Source organism: Leuciscus leuciscus, assembly GCF_965113295.1.
Source record: "Leuciscus leuciscus genome assembly, chromosome: 3".
NCBI lineage: Eukaryota > Metazoa > Chordata > Actinopteri > Cypriniformes > Leuciscidae > Leuciscus > Leuciscus leuciscus.
This window is the reverse complement of record NC_138727.1, coordinates 12,697,381-12,715,689: the sequence shown is the minus strand read 5'-3', so window position 1 is coordinate 12,715,689 and position 18,309 is coordinate 12,697,381. Positions and strand designations below refer to the sequence as shown.

The 18,309-nt window shown below is 36.9% G+C and overlaps 2 protein-coding genes across 2 annotated transcripts; one reads left to right on the top strand and one right to left on the bottom strand.

Annotated features, from left to right (window-relative positions):
* The first annotated feature begins 84 nt into the window (after positions 1-84).
* pde5aa (phosphodiesterase 5A, cGMP-specific, a) lies at positions 85-14,683 on the top strand. The gene is made up of 23 exons (XM_082165866.1): positions 85-293; positions 1,375-1,451; positions 2,418-2,807; positions 3,530-4,151; positions 5,316-5,405; positions 5,542-5,622; positions 5,832-5,921; positions 7,127-7,264; positions 7,483-7,544; positions 7,795-7,879; positions 8,083-8,149; positions 8,669-8,844; positions 9,092-9,142; positions 9,438-9,584; positions 9,702-9,827; positions 10,655-10,749; positions 11,689-11,776; positions 12,794-12,894; positions 13,001-13,078; positions 13,392-13,455; positions 13,588-13,662; positions 13,829-13,912; positions 14,077-14,683. The coding sequence occupies exons 3-23, from the start codon at positions 2,479-2,481 to the stop codon at positions 14,254-14,256; spliced, it is 2,829 nt and encodes a 942-aa protein (XP_082021992.1). The 5' UTR covers positions 85-293; positions 1,375-1,451; positions 2,418-2,478; the 3' UTR covers positions 14,257-14,683.
* A 1,096-nt stretch (positions 14,684-15,779) lies between these two features.
* cxcl8a (chemokine (C-X-C motif) ligand 8a) lies at positions 15,780-16,807 on the bottom strand. The gene is made up of 4 exons (XM_082165865.1): positions 16,621-16,807; positions 16,348-16,480; positions 16,151-16,237; positions 15,780-16,002 (listed from the first exon to the last, which is right to left on the bottom strand). The coding sequence occupies exons 1-4, from the start codon at positions 16,682-16,684 to the stop codon at positions 15,990-15,992; spliced, it is 297 nt and encodes a 98-aa protein (XP_082021991.1). The 5' UTR covers positions 16,685-16,807; the 3' UTR covers positions 15,780-15,989.
* Between the last annotated feature and the right edge of the window lie 1,502 nt (positions 16,808-18,309).

The following is an 18,309-nucleotide window of genomic DNA, read 5'->3' as shown; positions in this document are numbered from 1 at the left end:
TCCTACCTGCTTGACCAATCAGAGCTCAGCTATCCACAGTTGCCCCTCCCACTGCAGGTGACAAGAGGAATGAGCTCGGAGAGGAGAGTAGATGAGGAATCAGGGAGAAGCAAGAGAAGAGAGGCAAGATAATCTGGGATGCAGTGGAGCCAGAGATATTCATTGGAGTGAGATGTGTGCCACAATGAGACTGATGGGAAATGTGGAAAGATGACATCCAAAATGGGAAGGATGAAAGAGGAAATGCAGATAAAAGAAAGCAAATAATGGAAGGACAAATATACACATTTGAGGTAAGAGAAAGGGGTACATGAATGTGAAAAGAGGTTTGACAGATTGCAAGGAAATACTGTATTATGATTAAATTGGGAAGACATGAAGATCCTCTGAAAACTTGTTGAGTTGCTCCCCCTAGTGTGTGTAGATATTAATAAACAGTAGGATGGGAAGGTTAGATTGAACAAATGTCAAAACTAAGGAAGCAAACATTTGAGTAATAATTGTAAGGTTATGCATAAACATTTCTGGTAACGTTAATTTAAACTACTTGTTTAATTTTGCCATTTCTGACTGTAAACAAAGCAATGCCACATAAGCATAATATGTTTAACTGAGTAAAAGGTCTGTAGTTAAAAATTACTAGATGAGACTTTCTTTTTATACTACAACATCAATTAACTACAGCCATAATTTAAACATAAAATTTGTTGCCAACAATGGCAACAAATTTATGTCAGATAAATGTGTTATCTGACATAAATTATTATACTTACACTTTTTTTTAACGGACGTTGCCAACAATAAGGCTACTACAACCACGAAGATGTAACGTTACAGTTTGGTCACATTATAGCATGCAAAAACAGGGCTAACGTTACCTGACCATAAACGTACCTGACAACTACAGCGATTTGTCACGCCACTTGAGCGCCAAAACGGTTGTTTGAATGGCAACGGTAAATGTGACCGGTTATAAAAACATATTACAGCGTCTTCAAAATTCGCGTTTGAGATGGTTTATTACCTGTATGTAGTCTATATCGTAGAACATGTAGTAATAATAGTAATACCTAAAAACCTGTTTGGAAACAGTTATCATTTTTGCAATTCAATTTGGTGCCGCTAGTGGCGCAGAAATTGCCTAAAAGCACTTTTTAAGGTATAGTTCAGGCCAAAACTTTCATTTTCATTATATTTACTCACCCTCAAACTAAAGTCTTATGGATTTGGAACTACTTAGCAGTTATTTAAGTTAATTAGGGTGACTAATTAATGACAGAATTTTCATTTTTGGGTTAACTAACCCTTTAACCCTGTAATAAAACTGTATGAACGCTTAGTAAAATGAAAAATGTACTTTTTTACCACTTGTAGTTGGCCCTATCGATACAAAGTTCATCCGTTGGAAGTCAGGCAGCCGCAGTTGACAGAAAGTTCGTCACGTGACTCACGTCGCTCAGGTAAAAAAGGCAAGCCTCTGGTTCAATTTTTTCTTCTTTTTGGAAGTAACGTTACCAGTAGAGGACGCTAATATCAAATACATTTTCAAAGAGATGTAGGCTGGGCTATTGTCATGGCGGTGTCACTTGAAATTCAATGCAATGAAATAGTAAAGACATTTTTATACTTGGAAGTATTATACTTTACATAATTATATTATAGGCCTACTTTATATATTATACTTTTGAAATATTGTACTTGGTGTAGCCTACTTTTGTGGACTTTATAAATATTGCATCACAATATCACTTTAACATAAGGAGCTTTGGCATTCTCATTAAAAACGAGTTATAGCATAACTCGTTGCACTGTACAACTTTTTTTCTGCAGTGAAACTTTCGTAGGGGAAGATGAAGTGCTTTCTAGAAAAAAGGAATGTGGTTAAAGATTTTCTGCCCATGACTGAACCACAAACTTGGAAAGTCCTGATGATGACATTCTTCTGACATAAATTATTTTGGAATATCATAATCTGTTATATCATAAAAACTCATTTAAATGTGTTACTTAAATGTGTGTTATTAACATGAAACTCCATGTTCAGTGTGTTCACTGTCCTCGTGCTTTGTTCTAGTCTTTAATCAGTTTGCTTTATCTGGGTTTGGATCATGTGGGATTTGTCTATGTATGTCCGCTTGACATTTTCTAATAGCTCTTTGGCAGGTAGAGTGAGTTAAAGACAAGAGTGCAAAGTCATTAATAGTTCTCTGGGACACTAATCCATTTCCCTGAATGGGCAACATAGAACCTAGTGTGATATTTCAGGGATTTGTTTTATGTAACAGATTAGTCTCCAGATCCACTGTGACGAGTTGAGTTGTTAATGTAGCTGGTGACAGAAAAGCTTAATCCTCTGACCTGCCCTGGACAGCGACCGTGCATCTGTGCTTTTCATTTCTCTTTTATCACTCCTTCAGGAAGGTCCAGCAACTTGCCTATCAGCATCTGCATTTGGAGAGAGGAAAAAAGAGAGAAAGCATGCCATGTCTGCACACGGAGTCCCTGTCCTCTTTGCCTGCTGAAGGCAGGTATGGAGTCACCTCAACCCGCAGGGGGTCTCAAGGGTCCAGATCCAAATCTGGTAAAAAAGGGAAGAATGGAGAGAAGGGTGCTCGTGTGGAGAGGAATGACAGCGAGAAAGAACAGAGTGTCATAACCAGTGCTGGATGGTTCTTCTCACCGCTCTGGACCCCAGGTGCCAAAACCCAGAGACTGGGATTCAGGATGGGACAGGAAAGCGAGAGAGTGAAGGCATGGCTGGATGATCATTCAGATTCTGCCAGGTCTTACTTTAGCAGATCTTCAAGGTGAGCAGTGTAGTGGTATCTGTGAATCTTTGAGTGTGTGAAAAAAAATCTTGTAATTAAATGATGTGATGTGAATCATGCATATTCATTCTTCAAGTCTTAAAGTTGGAAAAATTGCATAGTCAGAAAAATGGTTCTAAATAGCACCAGATTAGGTTTCTACGAGGTATACCCCCAGTTTTACAGACAAGACTTAAGTTAGAACCAGACTAAAATTCATGTTTGAGCTGTTTTAACTGAAAGCAACTTGCACTGACATATCTTAAAATATTTCAGTGCCACTGTTTTGTCTCAAGATGCACACCAGTAATGTTTTTTTTTCTAAGACGCATTTATTAAAGCTAATTATATGTACCAATTAATTAAACTAATGCATAATCCTAGCTTAATCTATTCTAAGTACTGTCTGTAGAACCAGGCCATAATGTTTTTGCCAAACTTTTAAAAGGTAGTGTATACATTTTATTTACCTGTTATTTATATAATATATGGCACACTCAAACTTTTACTTTTGTAGTTCCATTAAGAACAGGAGCCTTAAACACCAACACAAAGTAACTAAGTAGCAAAGTAACTATTTCAGCATTTCAGAGTTCGTTCCTTATAAATGATTTTAAATTGAAAAATAATACATTAACCAGTAAAGGAAATCTTTTTGAGGGATGGGTTTGCCCAAATTGCTAGCAGTGCCATTTAATCTGCTGTGTCCCTTCTCTTCTTAGACATCTGGTGAATGGCTGTGTCGAAAGAGCGCAAGCTGCCCAAACCCTCATAACTGAGCCAAGGTCTAGGATGACTATTCTTGGCAGACGCAGGGTGTCCCACCCTATGTGTGGGCCCTCTCGAGGGATTCTGCACCCTGCCACAATGAAAAGACCACACTCCTTCTTTTCCGTCCATCAGATTGATAATCCTGAGAGTTTGGACCCCGGTGGGGAGCGTTCTCTTCAATCATTGCAGTCTACATACTTTCCATTTTCATCTTGTGTGTCAAGGTCAACGTGTTTGCCACGTTCTCTGAGCTCCTCAAGACCAGCGGGACAGTGTAGAAGAGGCGAGTCCTGTAACTTCATGATGCGGCTCGTTGGTGGTCCGAATAGACCTCTACTACAGAACAAAAATACCTGTCTTCAGGTCCTACAACATCTTTGTGAAATCACTCAGGCTCAGAGCTGCTGTTTCTCAATGACGACCGTGGACAAAACAGGTGTAAAGTGTTTGGGTCCTGTCTTCCAATCAAATGAGGAGTCTGTCTACGACTACACACAGGCAGAGTGGGACAAGTGCATTATGGGATATGTGGTCAGCTCTGGGATGCCTCTTAACATCAGGGATGCCCGTGAGGTAATAAATTAGGGTTGTTCCATGTCAAGTCTAATCTGGAGTCTAACTTGTGGAAAATGGACATCCAATTACCCCTTTAATCCAAGGCGCTTTAAGTTGTCAGACTGTGACAAGTTATTCAGAGCTTGTTTAGGGCTTTTAACAGTTTTAAAGACTTCTGGGGTGACTTCAAAGGTCTTACAGCAGTATTCGATAATGACATGAACAAATAAATAATCATAAGAATGAAATTCCAATTATGAATAAATAATTGGCAATACATTTCTATACTATTTTGTAAATTAATTAAAATAAAAGTTTAAAATTTTAAAACAAATAATCTTAAATCTACAAGTTGCTTTAGGCATTGCAACATAATTCTGTGCAGTATGAAATAAGCTATGAGCAGATGAACCGATATACAATAAATCTATACTTTTTTTGTCTAAATAAATTAAAATGAAAACACTAGAAACTAAAAGAAAATTAAATGCTACATTTGATTTTAGGCCTCAAAACCTATTATAGTATAATATGAATAATGGTTATTCATTTTGAGATTTGATAAAGATTACATTTAACAGTGTTATTAAATTATAAGTGTTTTTAAAGATTACATTTAAGTGAGCATTATATGATGGCGAAGGTAATCTCAAAGTAAAAATAGGGGAAATGAGCATGCACAATTAAATATTTAATGTTGACAGATGGATACATTAAAAAATAATAACTTATATACTTATGTTATACAAATATATCATCCTCACCTTTAGGTTTATTGGAACTGAATATGTGTGGGAACGAGAGATGAGATTGCATGTAGGCTACTTGTTAGTCTTTATGCGCTCTGAGGCATATCCGTGGGAAGGAAAATCTTCTCTGCTCCAAGTTTAAACCCGGGTTTGTTACTGTGACAGCTGACAGAATGTGAGCATAAAAGAGAGAGAGACAGAATTAATAGCACAGAAACTTTACCGGTATCTCTCTCAGAAACATGCCACAACTCACATCTTTGGCCCTCTTCCAGGGTTCTATCCCATTATGCCTCTGAAATTTCTCACGTTTGATTGCAGTCAGTTATAAAACAAAATACACTATCATTACAGAGATAACATAGTGATGCAAGGTTTTAAACTAATGTGCACTGAATAATGCGAATAACGGATTTGAACTGTCCTTTTATAGGATCCAAGATTTCAGATTGAACTGTATGAGACAGGAGAAGACGGGCCCAAGAGTATTCTCAGTGTGCCCATCCTCAACCACAAAAAGGAGGTTGGACTATTGTCACTATGCTATTTGTCCAATATTGCAAACAAGATTGGTTGTACTACATTTTTTATATTGAATTATTTGTATCTGTAGTCAGTCTTTCATTCATTTGTTTTTGTCTATGGACTGATTTTGCCAGGTTATAGGTGTCATCATGGCTGTGAACAAAAGCAGGCGAGGCACATGCGTAGACAGCTGTTTCTCCAAGCAAGATGAGAAAGCAAGTATTGATCAATATTAAACATGGCATACATTTTGCCTTTCAAAATACTAATACAGAGTAAATGTACATTTTTTGTTAATTACACATTACATTTTAATATGAATTTTGTGACGTAGACTAGGTATCTCTAATAAATAATTAAAGCTAACTACTGTCATGTGACTTGAATGGATGAGTCAAATAATGAGAACGTGTTTTGCCACTAGGTTCTGTCGTCACATATGGTGTTGTTCGGACTGATCCTGGAAAACAGCCAGCTGTGTGAGAGTTCTGAACAAGAGAGCAAACGCAACCAGGTAAATCACACAGACTTTACATAATTTTATTCAAAGTTCAGGAACTTTCAGGGGTGGGACTTGTGCGCTGCACAAGCTGATTGGTTGTGTTCACGCCGCATTTTGGTTGGATGATTCCACGCAGCATTTTATTTATTTTTAACCTCCCTTTGTAAAAAATCTATTGCGGTTCGTGTCGTGGCTTCATGCAGTAAGAGTTGTCTGTCAGCAAATATGGAATTTAATAAAAAAAAAACTGGTGGACTGGCGAGGAGTTTCAGGCTTTATTAAGAGTATTTGTGGAAGAGGAAACTTTCTGCGCGTTCGTCCCAGCCATCTCACGGTCAATGTCCGCAATAGCTGATAACATACACATTTTATATCTAACGTTAGCATTACGAGCTTACTGAACACACTTTATCAGTGCTCGTCTCTTTTATTATTAAGTCATTATGTTTACACATTGTCATCTATTGCAAGGCACTCCAAACCATGTTACAAATTTACTATAACAGGATTGAAATAGCGCTTTGAGGTTTGTAACAAACAACTATTTACAAGACTGTCACTATTTATGATTGATAGACGGGGTTCAGGCTTTTTTTAAGCGTATTTGCGAAAGAGGAATTTTTTGCGCGTTCGTCCCAGGCATCTCACAATAACTGATAACATACGTTGTCTAATTTTATACGCATACGAGCTTTCTGAACACGCTTTAGTATCAGTGCTCGTCTATTTTGTTTTGTTAATTACCTCGTTAGTAAACCAATACATAACTGCAGCACAGTTTGAATCTCCTCCATACTTATTATAAATGTAGCGCAACCCTTTTATAGTCTATGGGCGCAAGCGCAACTGATTACTGTCCGTCGCAGACTGGTTTACCTTCCCGGTACTTTAGCCCGCGGTGTAAACGCAGAAAGCAACCGGTCTGAGGCGAAAAAAGTTCCTGGGAAAAAAGTTCCTGGTACAAATTGTTCCGGGTAATTTCGGTGGAAACGCGGCTTTAGACACCTTTATCTAAAGTGACTTACAAATGAGGAATGCGTCAACAGAAGTGATTCCTCTGAAGGAGACATAACTGACAGAACTAACTAAAAATAAGATATTTGTACAATATACAGTACAATTAGCAATTAACTTAAAAAGTACCCTTAGGGATTCATCTTAAATTCACTGTTTTTAGAATTCATTGAGGTTATAATTGTGGTGGATTTGATTGACAGATTCTGCTGGAGTTGGCCCAGCTGGTGTCACATGACTACCCCTCTGTGGATGACATGCTCAGCAAACTGGCTGCTGTCATCCTGCCAGTGACAAAAGCACAATTCTGTACTGTTTTCATCTCAGATGACAGCTCCACGGTAGTACAAAAATGAATACGTTTATGGAGAATGATTCATTTGTGTATTAGCATCTGTAAAGTTTTGGTTTTGCTCTTGCTTAAGTCGTTCACTTTCATTTAATTTCTTGTAAAGGTTAAAAAACAACACAAAAGCTCATAAAATTCTTATGATACTGAATTACTAAAAACAGCTTGATAAGTTGACTGATAGACCCGGGGTTTTTTTATGTCTTGAAGGGGCCTTTCTCAAGGATGGTCCATATAGAAGAAACCAATTGCTCTGTCCAATGTTCCACAAGGTAAATAAATGTACATTTACAATTTGATCACAACACACAATAACATTTACTTTGGTTTGTTTGAGCACATAATGTTGAAAGTCATATAATAATAGTCTTCTCTATTATTATATTTCTCCCTAAAACTTTAGCAAACAAAAAAGAAATAAAACATTTGTATTCATATGCATACAATGAGCAAGTTTATGTACAGAACCTTTATGCAAGTATAAGTTAAATATAAAATGGCAGATGTGAATGTAATCTTCAGGGATTGTGACACCAGTGACATCAGCTACATGTATGCTGTTCATGTGCAAAACTCTATGGAGACGCTGAACTTTGTCAACAGGCCTGTAAGTTGATACACTATACCTGTTGGTATAAATACCTTTGCTAATGTAGTGATTGAGATCATATTTCCACTTGGAAACCAGCAATGACATATTTTCATAGTCTTTCTTCCTTTTTTTAAATAGGGAAAAACATATCATCATGTGACCAAAAAGTACAGTATTTTTTTCCCCCTGACATACACTGTTTTTGTGTGTTCTCCAAGGCCCAGATTTCCAAGGTCCCTCAGGTCAGAAGTTTGATCGGCACACCTCTGAGAGGCAAACAGAGAGGTAATGTCATTCAGTAGGTAAATGTTTAGACAGTCTTGTATTGTTCAAATGAACGAAAACTCTGTCATCATGTTTTCCCAGAGGATTTTTTGGTTGTTCAGATTTGTTCATTTATAGCTCAAGAGACCATGTTATATTATATTACATACAATAAGAGTATACAGCTCTAAATTTAACATGGAATACATCATTCAGATCATTTGGTTTGGGAAGGATTTGGGAAGAAATTTTTCATACGGAAATCCCAGACTTAGGAAATCTGAGCACAGTTTGTGATGTTTTCCTGTTTGAAGAGGAGACACATGATCTAACTGGGGTCTTTTAACTCTAGGTTCAAAAAGTCTCCATTTGCTCCCTTTTTAATGTCATTGATGCAATTTAAAAGATCTTATTTGTGATCTCAGTTCAAATATATTACTTCCCATTCTGTTCATCTCCAAAGAAATTTAGAGGGTTGACAATGATACTGGTATGAAAATAGTCTATTTAGACAGCATACATATTGTTTTCTTCGTATAGGTGTGTGCCAGCTAGTCAATAAAAGAAACGTGGCCCTCGCTGAGACAGAAGTTTTTAGCCGAGCTGATGAGCTCCTCCTGGAAGACTTTGCGGTGTACTGTGCTCTAGGATTGCAGAACTTCAACACGCAGCAGAAGGCAGATAAAACCAGAGCCAGGCTGGCTGTAACTAAAGAGGTAGGATATGCCATCCCATTCCTTTTGAGTCACTGGAAATCACTTCTTATTGTAAGAATAATGAGTAAGTGATTTGAATGCTGACTCAGCAATCACACAAGACACTTGATTTACACAGGAATTAATTCATACACATGGCATCATAATTTAAAAGTACTACAGAATTTAGAAATGAACAGACTGTACATTGTTTTTCTTTTCTTTTCATGTGTATGTATTATGGGTGTGTATGTGTTTGCCCCTATAGGTCTTATCTTATCAAATCTCTGTTTCACAAGAGGAGATTCATGACTTGGAGGTAATTTTTTTTAATACTTCCTTTTATTTTTCTTGAAAAGTACCTCCAATTCTTCTACAACCGCACTGATGACTAAATTAACTTATTAATAACTTAGTTATAACTTCAGCGTTAAAGCCTGTAATTGTTGATGTAATAAAGGAACTTGCAACTTCCTGTGATTAGGGTCGTTTATTATTGTGTGTGTTTGTGGTTTTGTCAGTTGCACCACTCAGCCCAGGACATTTTTTCAGTGTGTCATTTGAAAGATTTAATCAATAATCTTCCCATTTCCCCTCGCTTTCCTCTCCTCCAGGAGTCCGTCATCCCGTCAGCAGATGCACTCTGTCTACTGGATTTTGGCTTCAGTGATTTTAATATGTCCCAGACTGCCATGACTCAGGCCGTTGTGCGCATGTTCCTGGATCTTAATTTGCCCCAGGATTTCAGCATTGACTACAAGGTTTCTGGTTTAATCCTGCTTGGCTCTTCTAAATAACTAAAATCACAATCAAGTTTGAGTAATATACTTACATGTAAGCTATGGCTCTAGAATTGGTATTTCCCTTTTTTTTTTCAGATCCTGTGTCAGTGGGTTTTGAGCATAAGGAAGTGCTACAGGAACAATGTGGTCTATCATAACTGGAGTCATGCATTACGTACTGCCCAGTGTATGTTTGTCATGCTGCAGACAAAGGAGCTAAAGGTCAGAATCATCGTCTGTCGATAAACAATTTGTCCTAATCTTTTTATTTTAAATTTTTTTTATGTAATGGATTCGAGGAGTTTTGTGTTTGAAATTTAAAAAAGTAACAAATCCTTTCCTCGCGGGTCAATCTGACCCCCATAGGAATGAATGGAATGCGAGGAATGCTTCAGTACACATAGAAAAAAACAAAAAAAGCTACATTTTTACTAAAACTGCTAAAACTTTACCAAAAAAATATTTTATAATATATACATGTGTATCTGAATGCATACTGAAGAGAAATTACTTTTTGGGCCCAGCGGAACAGCTCATTTGCTCCAAACAGAGCTATAAGTAATCATGAAATTACTTTCAAGAGTCATGAAATATCATGTCAATATTTTTTTTCCACAAAAGGTCATCAAAGACACCCAATATAAGATATTTTGAGCTGAATCAAAAGGGTTATGCATGAAATTGTTAGTTATTTTGAATTTAAGTTGAAAGAATGTGATGAATGTGCTTAAATGACTATTTATTATTTATTGATCCGATCTAGCAATTTAAAGATAAAAAAAATATAAAATAAAATAACAAAAAAATAGACAAAATATTATACAAATTAAATGAAAGAAGCTTTCTGGAAAAAAAAAAAAAGTATAATTTAAGGGCTTCGGGTCATTTTGACCCGCGAGGGAAAGATGTGTTACAAGTGCGAGGGAAGCATGAGGGTTAAGCAAATTATTAGTTAATTAATCCATGTCCTCCCAAATCTCTGATATTTCATTGCCCTCACATTTGGTGTTAATCCAAGTTTACTTAATCTCTCATGTTTTTTAATCCAGAGTAATTTTAGCAGTCTGGAGGTTCTTGCTCTCATGATTGCCAGTCTGAGCCATGATCTGGACCATAGAGGCGTGAATAACTCTTACATAGAGAGGTAAACTAGTAGGCTACACACTACTCCAACCCCCACTTTGATAAAGAACATCTCTGACTATGGTGGTATTATAAACAATATTCTAAACTTCAGTAATGCTATGCAGCTACATTGGCCTAATAAGTATTTGGACACACATTTATGCCTGGTTCAGATTACACGATTTTAGCCCGATTTTGGCACGATCCGTTTGACGTAGGGTGTCGTGGGGATTCGCAAACGACAACGGGCGTCGGGACGCATGATTCGATCGTTTCGTATAATGCGTCAAATAGTGGGCGACAACCTACGTCGCGTCTGCGATGCTTCACGACAGAAAGACTAGCATGTTTCATTTTTTAACCGTCCTCCTCACGACGACGGCGCGCGAGTGAGTGAGTGAGTGAGGGAGAGTGAGTGAGAGTGTGTGTTCGCGAGTGAGAGAGTGAGTGAGTGAGTGAGTGCGCGAGAGTGAGTGTGAGTGAGAGAGCATGTGTGTGTGCGTGTATGTGAGTGAGTGTGTGTGTATGTGAGTGAGTGTGTATGTGCGAGTGAGTGATGTGCGAGTGAGTGTGTGTGTGTGTGTGTGTGTGTGTGTGTGTGTGTGTGTGAGATAGTGAGTGCGTGTGTGAGTGCCTGTAGGCTATGTGAGTGAGCGTGTGTATATGTGCGAGTGAATGAGTGTGTGAGACGGCTCGCGATGACTGGTCGGAAAACAACGTGTAGTCTGACATGTTTCTTGTCCACGACATGACAAGATTTTTAGGAGTCAAAATCGTGTAATTTGACACAGTGACTATCGTAACAGACAAAAAAAATCGTGTAATCTGAACCAGGCATTAAACACTGTAAATTTCTTTAATATTTTGACCTAGCAAATAATGCATTCGTACAGTCTGTAGTGCATCTTGGTATTCTCTTTTTCTCTTTCTCCTATCTTTCTCTCTCTCTGTGTTTAAGGAGTAACCAGCCTCTGGCACAGCTGTATGGTCACTCATCCCTAGAGCACCATCATAATGACATGTGCCTTCTCATTCTCAACAATCCCGTAAGATCTATCAACATCTATCCATTCTTTCATCCATCCATCCATCTATCAATTCATAACATTGTTAATCCATCCATCCATCCATCCATTTATAACATTGTTTATCCATCCATCATCCTTAACATTTATCCATCCATCCATAACATTATTTATCCCTCCATCCATAACATAATTTATCCTTCAGTCCATACATTCCTAACATCTTCCATCCATACATTAATCATCCATCCATCCATTTCTAAAATAATTTATCCATCCATCCATTCATTCATTCATTCATAACATAATTATCCATCCATCTATGCATAACATCGTCCATCCATTAATCCATCCATAACATAATTGATCCATCCATCTATCTATCCATCCATTCATAAAATAATTTATCCATCCATCTATTCATAAAATTATTTGTTGATCCATCCATCCAAATAACACAATTATCCGTCCATCCATCGGTCCATTCATAATATCCATCCATAATATCATTTATCCACCCTTTCATCCAACTATTTATCCATCCATTCATAACATAAATTATCCATCCATCCATTCATAACATCATTTATCCATCAATCCATCACATCATATATTTCATATTAACTATTCATTCATTCATCCATCCATCCATAACAAACAATGAATATCCATCCATTCATAACGTACAATAAATATCCATCCATCCATCCATAGCATAATTTATCCATGTATCCATCCATCCGTCCATCCTGTTATCCATCTCTCCTGTTGTCCATCTGTCTGTCCGTCCATCCATTCATCCATCCAGTTGTTCATTTGTCTATCCATCCAGTTGTTCAATTGTCCATCCATCTAGTTGTTCATTTGTCCATCCGTCCGTCCGTCTGTCCATCCATCCATCCATCCAGTTGTTAATTTGTCTGTCCATCTATCCACCCATCCAGTTGTTCATTTGTCCATCGATCCATCTATTCATAAATGAATTAATTCATGTCCATGCACAACTGTTTCATACTTCCCACCCCTCTTCTCTCTCAGGGCAGTCAGATTCTGAGCTCGCTCTCATTGAAGGAATACAGGGCCTGTGTGCAGATGATTGAGAAGAACATTCTGGCAACAGACCTTACTATTTATATAGAGTAAGCTATAATCCTTTTCCAATTCAAGCTTAAACATAGATTCTCACACAAAATATGTTAAAACACAACAAACTAAATGTGGCTGTATGGGTTTATTTAACTATAGGAAGAGAACAAAGTTCTTTAAACTTGCTCAGAATAACAGCTGTCTTTGGAAGGATGAAGGACATAGAGAACTGCTGAGGTAAAAACATATACACAATATACTTTGAAGAATATGCACTTTAATGCACAACATTCACTCATTTATGACTAAAAATAATAATAATAAAAAATACATTTAATCTGATGCACATTCTCACATACAGTGAGAAAAACATACACGTTTCTTGTACTTAAAACAGCACATACACATATGAATTATTCTGTTTCTCTTTTTTCTGCTGTCATTGTATCTGACTGCAGAACAGCACAAGAACAGGAAACACTCACCACTTTGTGTTTTTCTTGTAACCACTTCCTGTCTCTATATTAACTGATGTTCCTGATCTAAATAGGTCAATGCTAATGACAGCAAGTGACATATGTGCAATAACCAAACCATGGCCAGTTCAGAAGCGGGTGAGCATCTCCCACACACACATTTGTATGCATGCATGCAGATACACCACATCCACACATGCATTCAAGTGTAGAAACACACTTGTATTCGCACATACACACATTTCTCTTTCTTTCTCGTCATCTCAACAGATTGCTGAACTTGTAGCAACCGAATTTTATGCACAAGGAGACAGAGAAAAGTGTGAATTCAACATTCAGCCAATTGTAAGTTTAAAGTTATGTGTTAACTTTCTCTACTTCATTACTTTTGTACAGGAAGATACTGTATTTAAAAGGAAGACGGGGCATATTATATTATAGTTTCCAAAATAATTCTCTTTTTTACAAATAGTTATGTTGTCCAATTAGAAGTTGAATCTCTTTCTCACAGGATGTGATGGACCGTGAAAACTCCTCTCGGTTACCTCACATGCAGGTTGACTATATCGATGGGATTTGCTCTCCACTCTATGAGGTGAGGGCCTGCCTGCACACATCCTGTTAGAAATGTGTGAGAACACAAAAGTATGTGTGTTTAGTGAGTAAGAGGCATTTCTGCTGCAATGCTGTGCCTCCACCTTGCAAAAGAAGAATATAGTCTATACCTACTCTTTCTCTCTCTTTGCCCTTCTTTTCCAGGCTCTGGCCAGCATTTGTGAGTCCTGTTCTCCTCTGAAAGAAGGTTGTAGAAGGAACAAAAAACACTGGCAACAGCTGGTAGACAGCAGAACGGAAGAAGAAAGCTTAAAAATTAAAACACAAACTGGAGAAAGGGAAGAAGCAAGTTTAACACTTTCGGGGGGGCCATTCATAGAGTAGACGAGCAAGAGAGAAAAAAAGACTCAAGGTCGTATCTGATATTCAGATTATTACTATATATGATGACATTAAAAACATTAACCATTTCTTATGTACTAAGATTATTAACACTCTCCATCTGGTTTATAGTCAACACTAAAACAAAGAAAAAAGGAAAAAACATAACTAACTAGTGTAATAAAGTGGAAAAGATGGACTGAAAGAGACTGACGCAGGTATAATTTGTCACACCAGTTATGCCATCTATACCTGCCATTCTTGATCTTCAAATAAACCGCAGACTTTGTGTGAAATAACGTACACAAGACTAGTTCCTGGTTGGCTTTGTCATACTAATGAATCATTACTAGATCATTTTATATGTACTCACGTGTTAAATATGTGTTGTTGAGTCGTTTTAGACAATAAAGCACAACTTGATTCTTGATTCTACTTAATAATGTTTCTGTTCATTCCTCAAAAAAAAAAAAAAGATTCATTTTAATTAAATTCATATGCTTGTAAGCTGAAAAGATAAAAACATTGTTTATGGAGTGATTTCTAATAATACAATTATTTTGCATATAAAACATGAAAAACAAAAGAGTCTGTTCTGTGTTCTTCAGAACACAGTAATATTGTTGCATTTAATTGATTTATTACTCCCACATTGATTGTTACAGGTTGACCTGATAATCTAACATCACAACCATGCATATTTCCTGTCATAAAAATGACAAAGTGCAAAGAAATTAGCGGCAGATAATGAGGGAGTGACTGACGGTGCAACAGAATGGTGTTTTCTCTTGATGTGGTCTCAAGTCTTCACGTGACCTGTGGCAACATGTGCAGTCTTGTATAGAAACGAGTTTGCCAGATGTGCCTTTCTAACCCACTCAGTATGCAGGGCAATGCTCTGAGAGACTGACAGTAGAGCTAGTTGCTCAAACACAGATAAAAACTACTTTCAGATTTTATTCAACCTTTAAATCCACTTCATTAGGGGAGTCTAACTAATTTGTAAACATCATATGCATTTGTAATAATGTTCATAATTAAATTTGATTGAATTGTAAAGTGATTCTTTTCTTTCTATAAGGACCCAAGAACATCCAAGAGTCAAGAGTAAATCCTCTGTATACAATGATTTAAACAATTTGGCGGTAAAAGGTAGTGATGTGATCTTCAAGCCTCATGTTTCATTTTCTTTTTTTATAAATAACTGTTGTTTTTTTCGGCGAAAAAACCACTCAAAACAATTGGGCCTTGAATAAGCAATGACCACAAAAAGCTAAAAATGAACCATTATTTTTTTGATCATGAAAAGAGAGCTGTTTAATTTTTCTTAAAGAGTCAGGAGAAAGTGCATTGCAGCCCTCTAATCATTAAAAATATATGAATGATGTTTGTTGTCACTGTTTAAAACTGGTTGTCATTGAGTTTAGAGCACCTTTTTTTTAGCATAAATAAATTAAACAGGCTAAATAAGCAAATATGTCTTAAAATATGTAAAATACGGGGGGAAAAAAACAAATGTCATGCAATTTAGTACAAAATCATTTTATTAAATATATATATATAGAATAAATAAATACATAAATATAAATACAGCACAATGTTAACAAAACTCAACATTGAACAAGCTGTTTTAAACATAAACAAGCATAATGGTGCCCATCAGCAAATATCAAGTTAAAATGTCAGATGTGGACAGTTTATATCGTCAGGCTCAACATCACAGATGATCCAGATATTCATGGTCTTTTGCTGCAAAACAAAAATAAATGTATTTAGAGGCATTATTATTTCCTTGAGAAGACCTGATAATTTGTAAGCAATTTTTTCATTGGTTGCACTTTTTTTGTCAGCATTTGTCACTATCGCAAACAAATGATGAAAATGTATTGACACTTACTTGGCAAGGATCTTCTCAATGACCTTCTTAACCCAGGGAGCAGTAGGGTCCAGACAGATCTCTTTCCTGGATCCCTTTAGGGTGGCACTAAAAATTAAGAAGAAAAAAAAACCCAGTAAGAACCATATTTTTGATTGTATTCATCTGGATCTATATGTAATCTGTAAGTGTTATGCCATTGTTAAGGTGTAACTCACATGATCTCTGTGTCTTTACAGTGTGGGCTGGGAGGGAAGAGCTCCACACTCTCTATGTGTTTACCAATGCGTCGACTCTCTGTTTCAATGCAGTGACAGCGCAGATCTACACCCACACCTCTAAGACTCATTCCTGAAAGCAAAATCAAAAGAATAAGTTAATATTCTGTTATCACATACATATGCATGACTTACTAAAGTGGATAGTGTACAAACTATGGTTACTGATTAACCTGAAAAACGTTTTATAGTAGAACTTTGCAATTGACTTACCTTCACCAATGGTCAGGAATGCCAGGGCAACAATAACAAAGACTGAAAAGATTTTGCAGTTCATTCTGCCAAAGCGAAGCTTAGATTTACTAATGAAAACAACAAAAGGAAAAGTACTCTTGATGCTAGTTGCTTTAGGTGTTCAGTTCTGTTGGTGACTTCTGTTCACATTGTGGAGACTGCAGCTCTTTTAAAGCTCCGTCCTGGAAGTGAGTCAGAGGGAATTGCGCAACTTAACAGTTTGGGAAAGTTTGTTATGATGTCACAAGGATGTTACCCTCATGTCTCCCTTATCCACGTGATAAGAAAGTGACAGGATATAATGAATGAGTTTCAGGAATTTTTGAAGGGATCAACATTGACATGTGCGTACGACTCAGCATTTGATGTTTTTCAGCAATAGAAAAAATAAAACAATCATTCAAATCACATTTATCAAATCTGATTAAAGCATATTGAATTTTGCAAGACATTAATGCAATACATAAATGAATGCTGATTATGCAAATAAAAATTAAACTCACTCTTAAGTACTGCACCAAATAAATAAACAAACTAAGCCTACTGGAAAGATAGTGTTAAATAACTTATATAGCCTACCGCTGAAAATCAATATTGCCGCTACTTTCAGGTACTCCACCACAAAACTGTCATGGGCCAAACAAGACTCCAAGGTAACTTCCTCACAAGTGACAACAATCCGTTTACATAGCCTATAATGCTTTTTACGGATTTCTATCAAGCTTCCACCAATATTTGTTCTCTTTTCTCTCACCTTCTGTTTTATATCCTCGAATTTAAGCGAATAATTAACTCACCAGCAGCCTGTTTTTTATACAGGACATCCCGAAGTTGTGATCGGTGTTTTCAGTTTTGCTTATTTGTGAACAGTCAGTCACAGTGTGAGAATTGTTCGTCATCGTAACTGAGAACATTGATGATTTTGACTGCTTTTGTGAACACACCGCACAAATGCTGTTGAAAATGAACATATTTGGAAAAAGTATGTTGCATTTTCTGAAGACAGTAGATTAGTGTGAGGCGAGCGTTAGGCAATGTTTAAGTCGCTATCCACCTTATTTTTCACGCAAGAGCGGGCGCCGCCATTTTTTAAATGTGTTAAATTTCCGGTAAACCACTTCCGCTAGTTGTAGTTGTATTGTGAACCCGTAGTTCTGTGTCGATTGTTTAGTTTTGACTGGCTAGCTAACTTTTAATATGGATTACAGACAGATTGGCGTCATTTGTACAGTTATGGTGTGCCATAATAGCTGGTTCAAGCGTAAAAAAATACCTGAAAGATATTTGTTTTGACCATAATCCACGCACCAGAACTGAATGTGTGGAGCACGCTAGCTCGTCGGCTTTGTTCAAATCATTATTGTAATGTGTGAACACGCTGCATGGCGAGTTGCTTGTTATTTTTATGTTTTAGTCAAATAGTTTTGCGTTAACCGTTCAATCACCATTTTGAGTTCTTTTCACGCACGTGCTTAATGCGTGACACAATGCAGTATGTGAAATGGGGCAAATGACGTTATTAAACGCAGCAGTAGCTTATGTATTTCTCTTGTGTGTATTTGAGCGACACATTTGTGAGAAACAGCCAAAATGTTTTGCTCTTTCCACTTTGTGAATGGCAGACCCACGGAAGATCATCCCTTTAATATTTGGCCACTTCTTTATGAT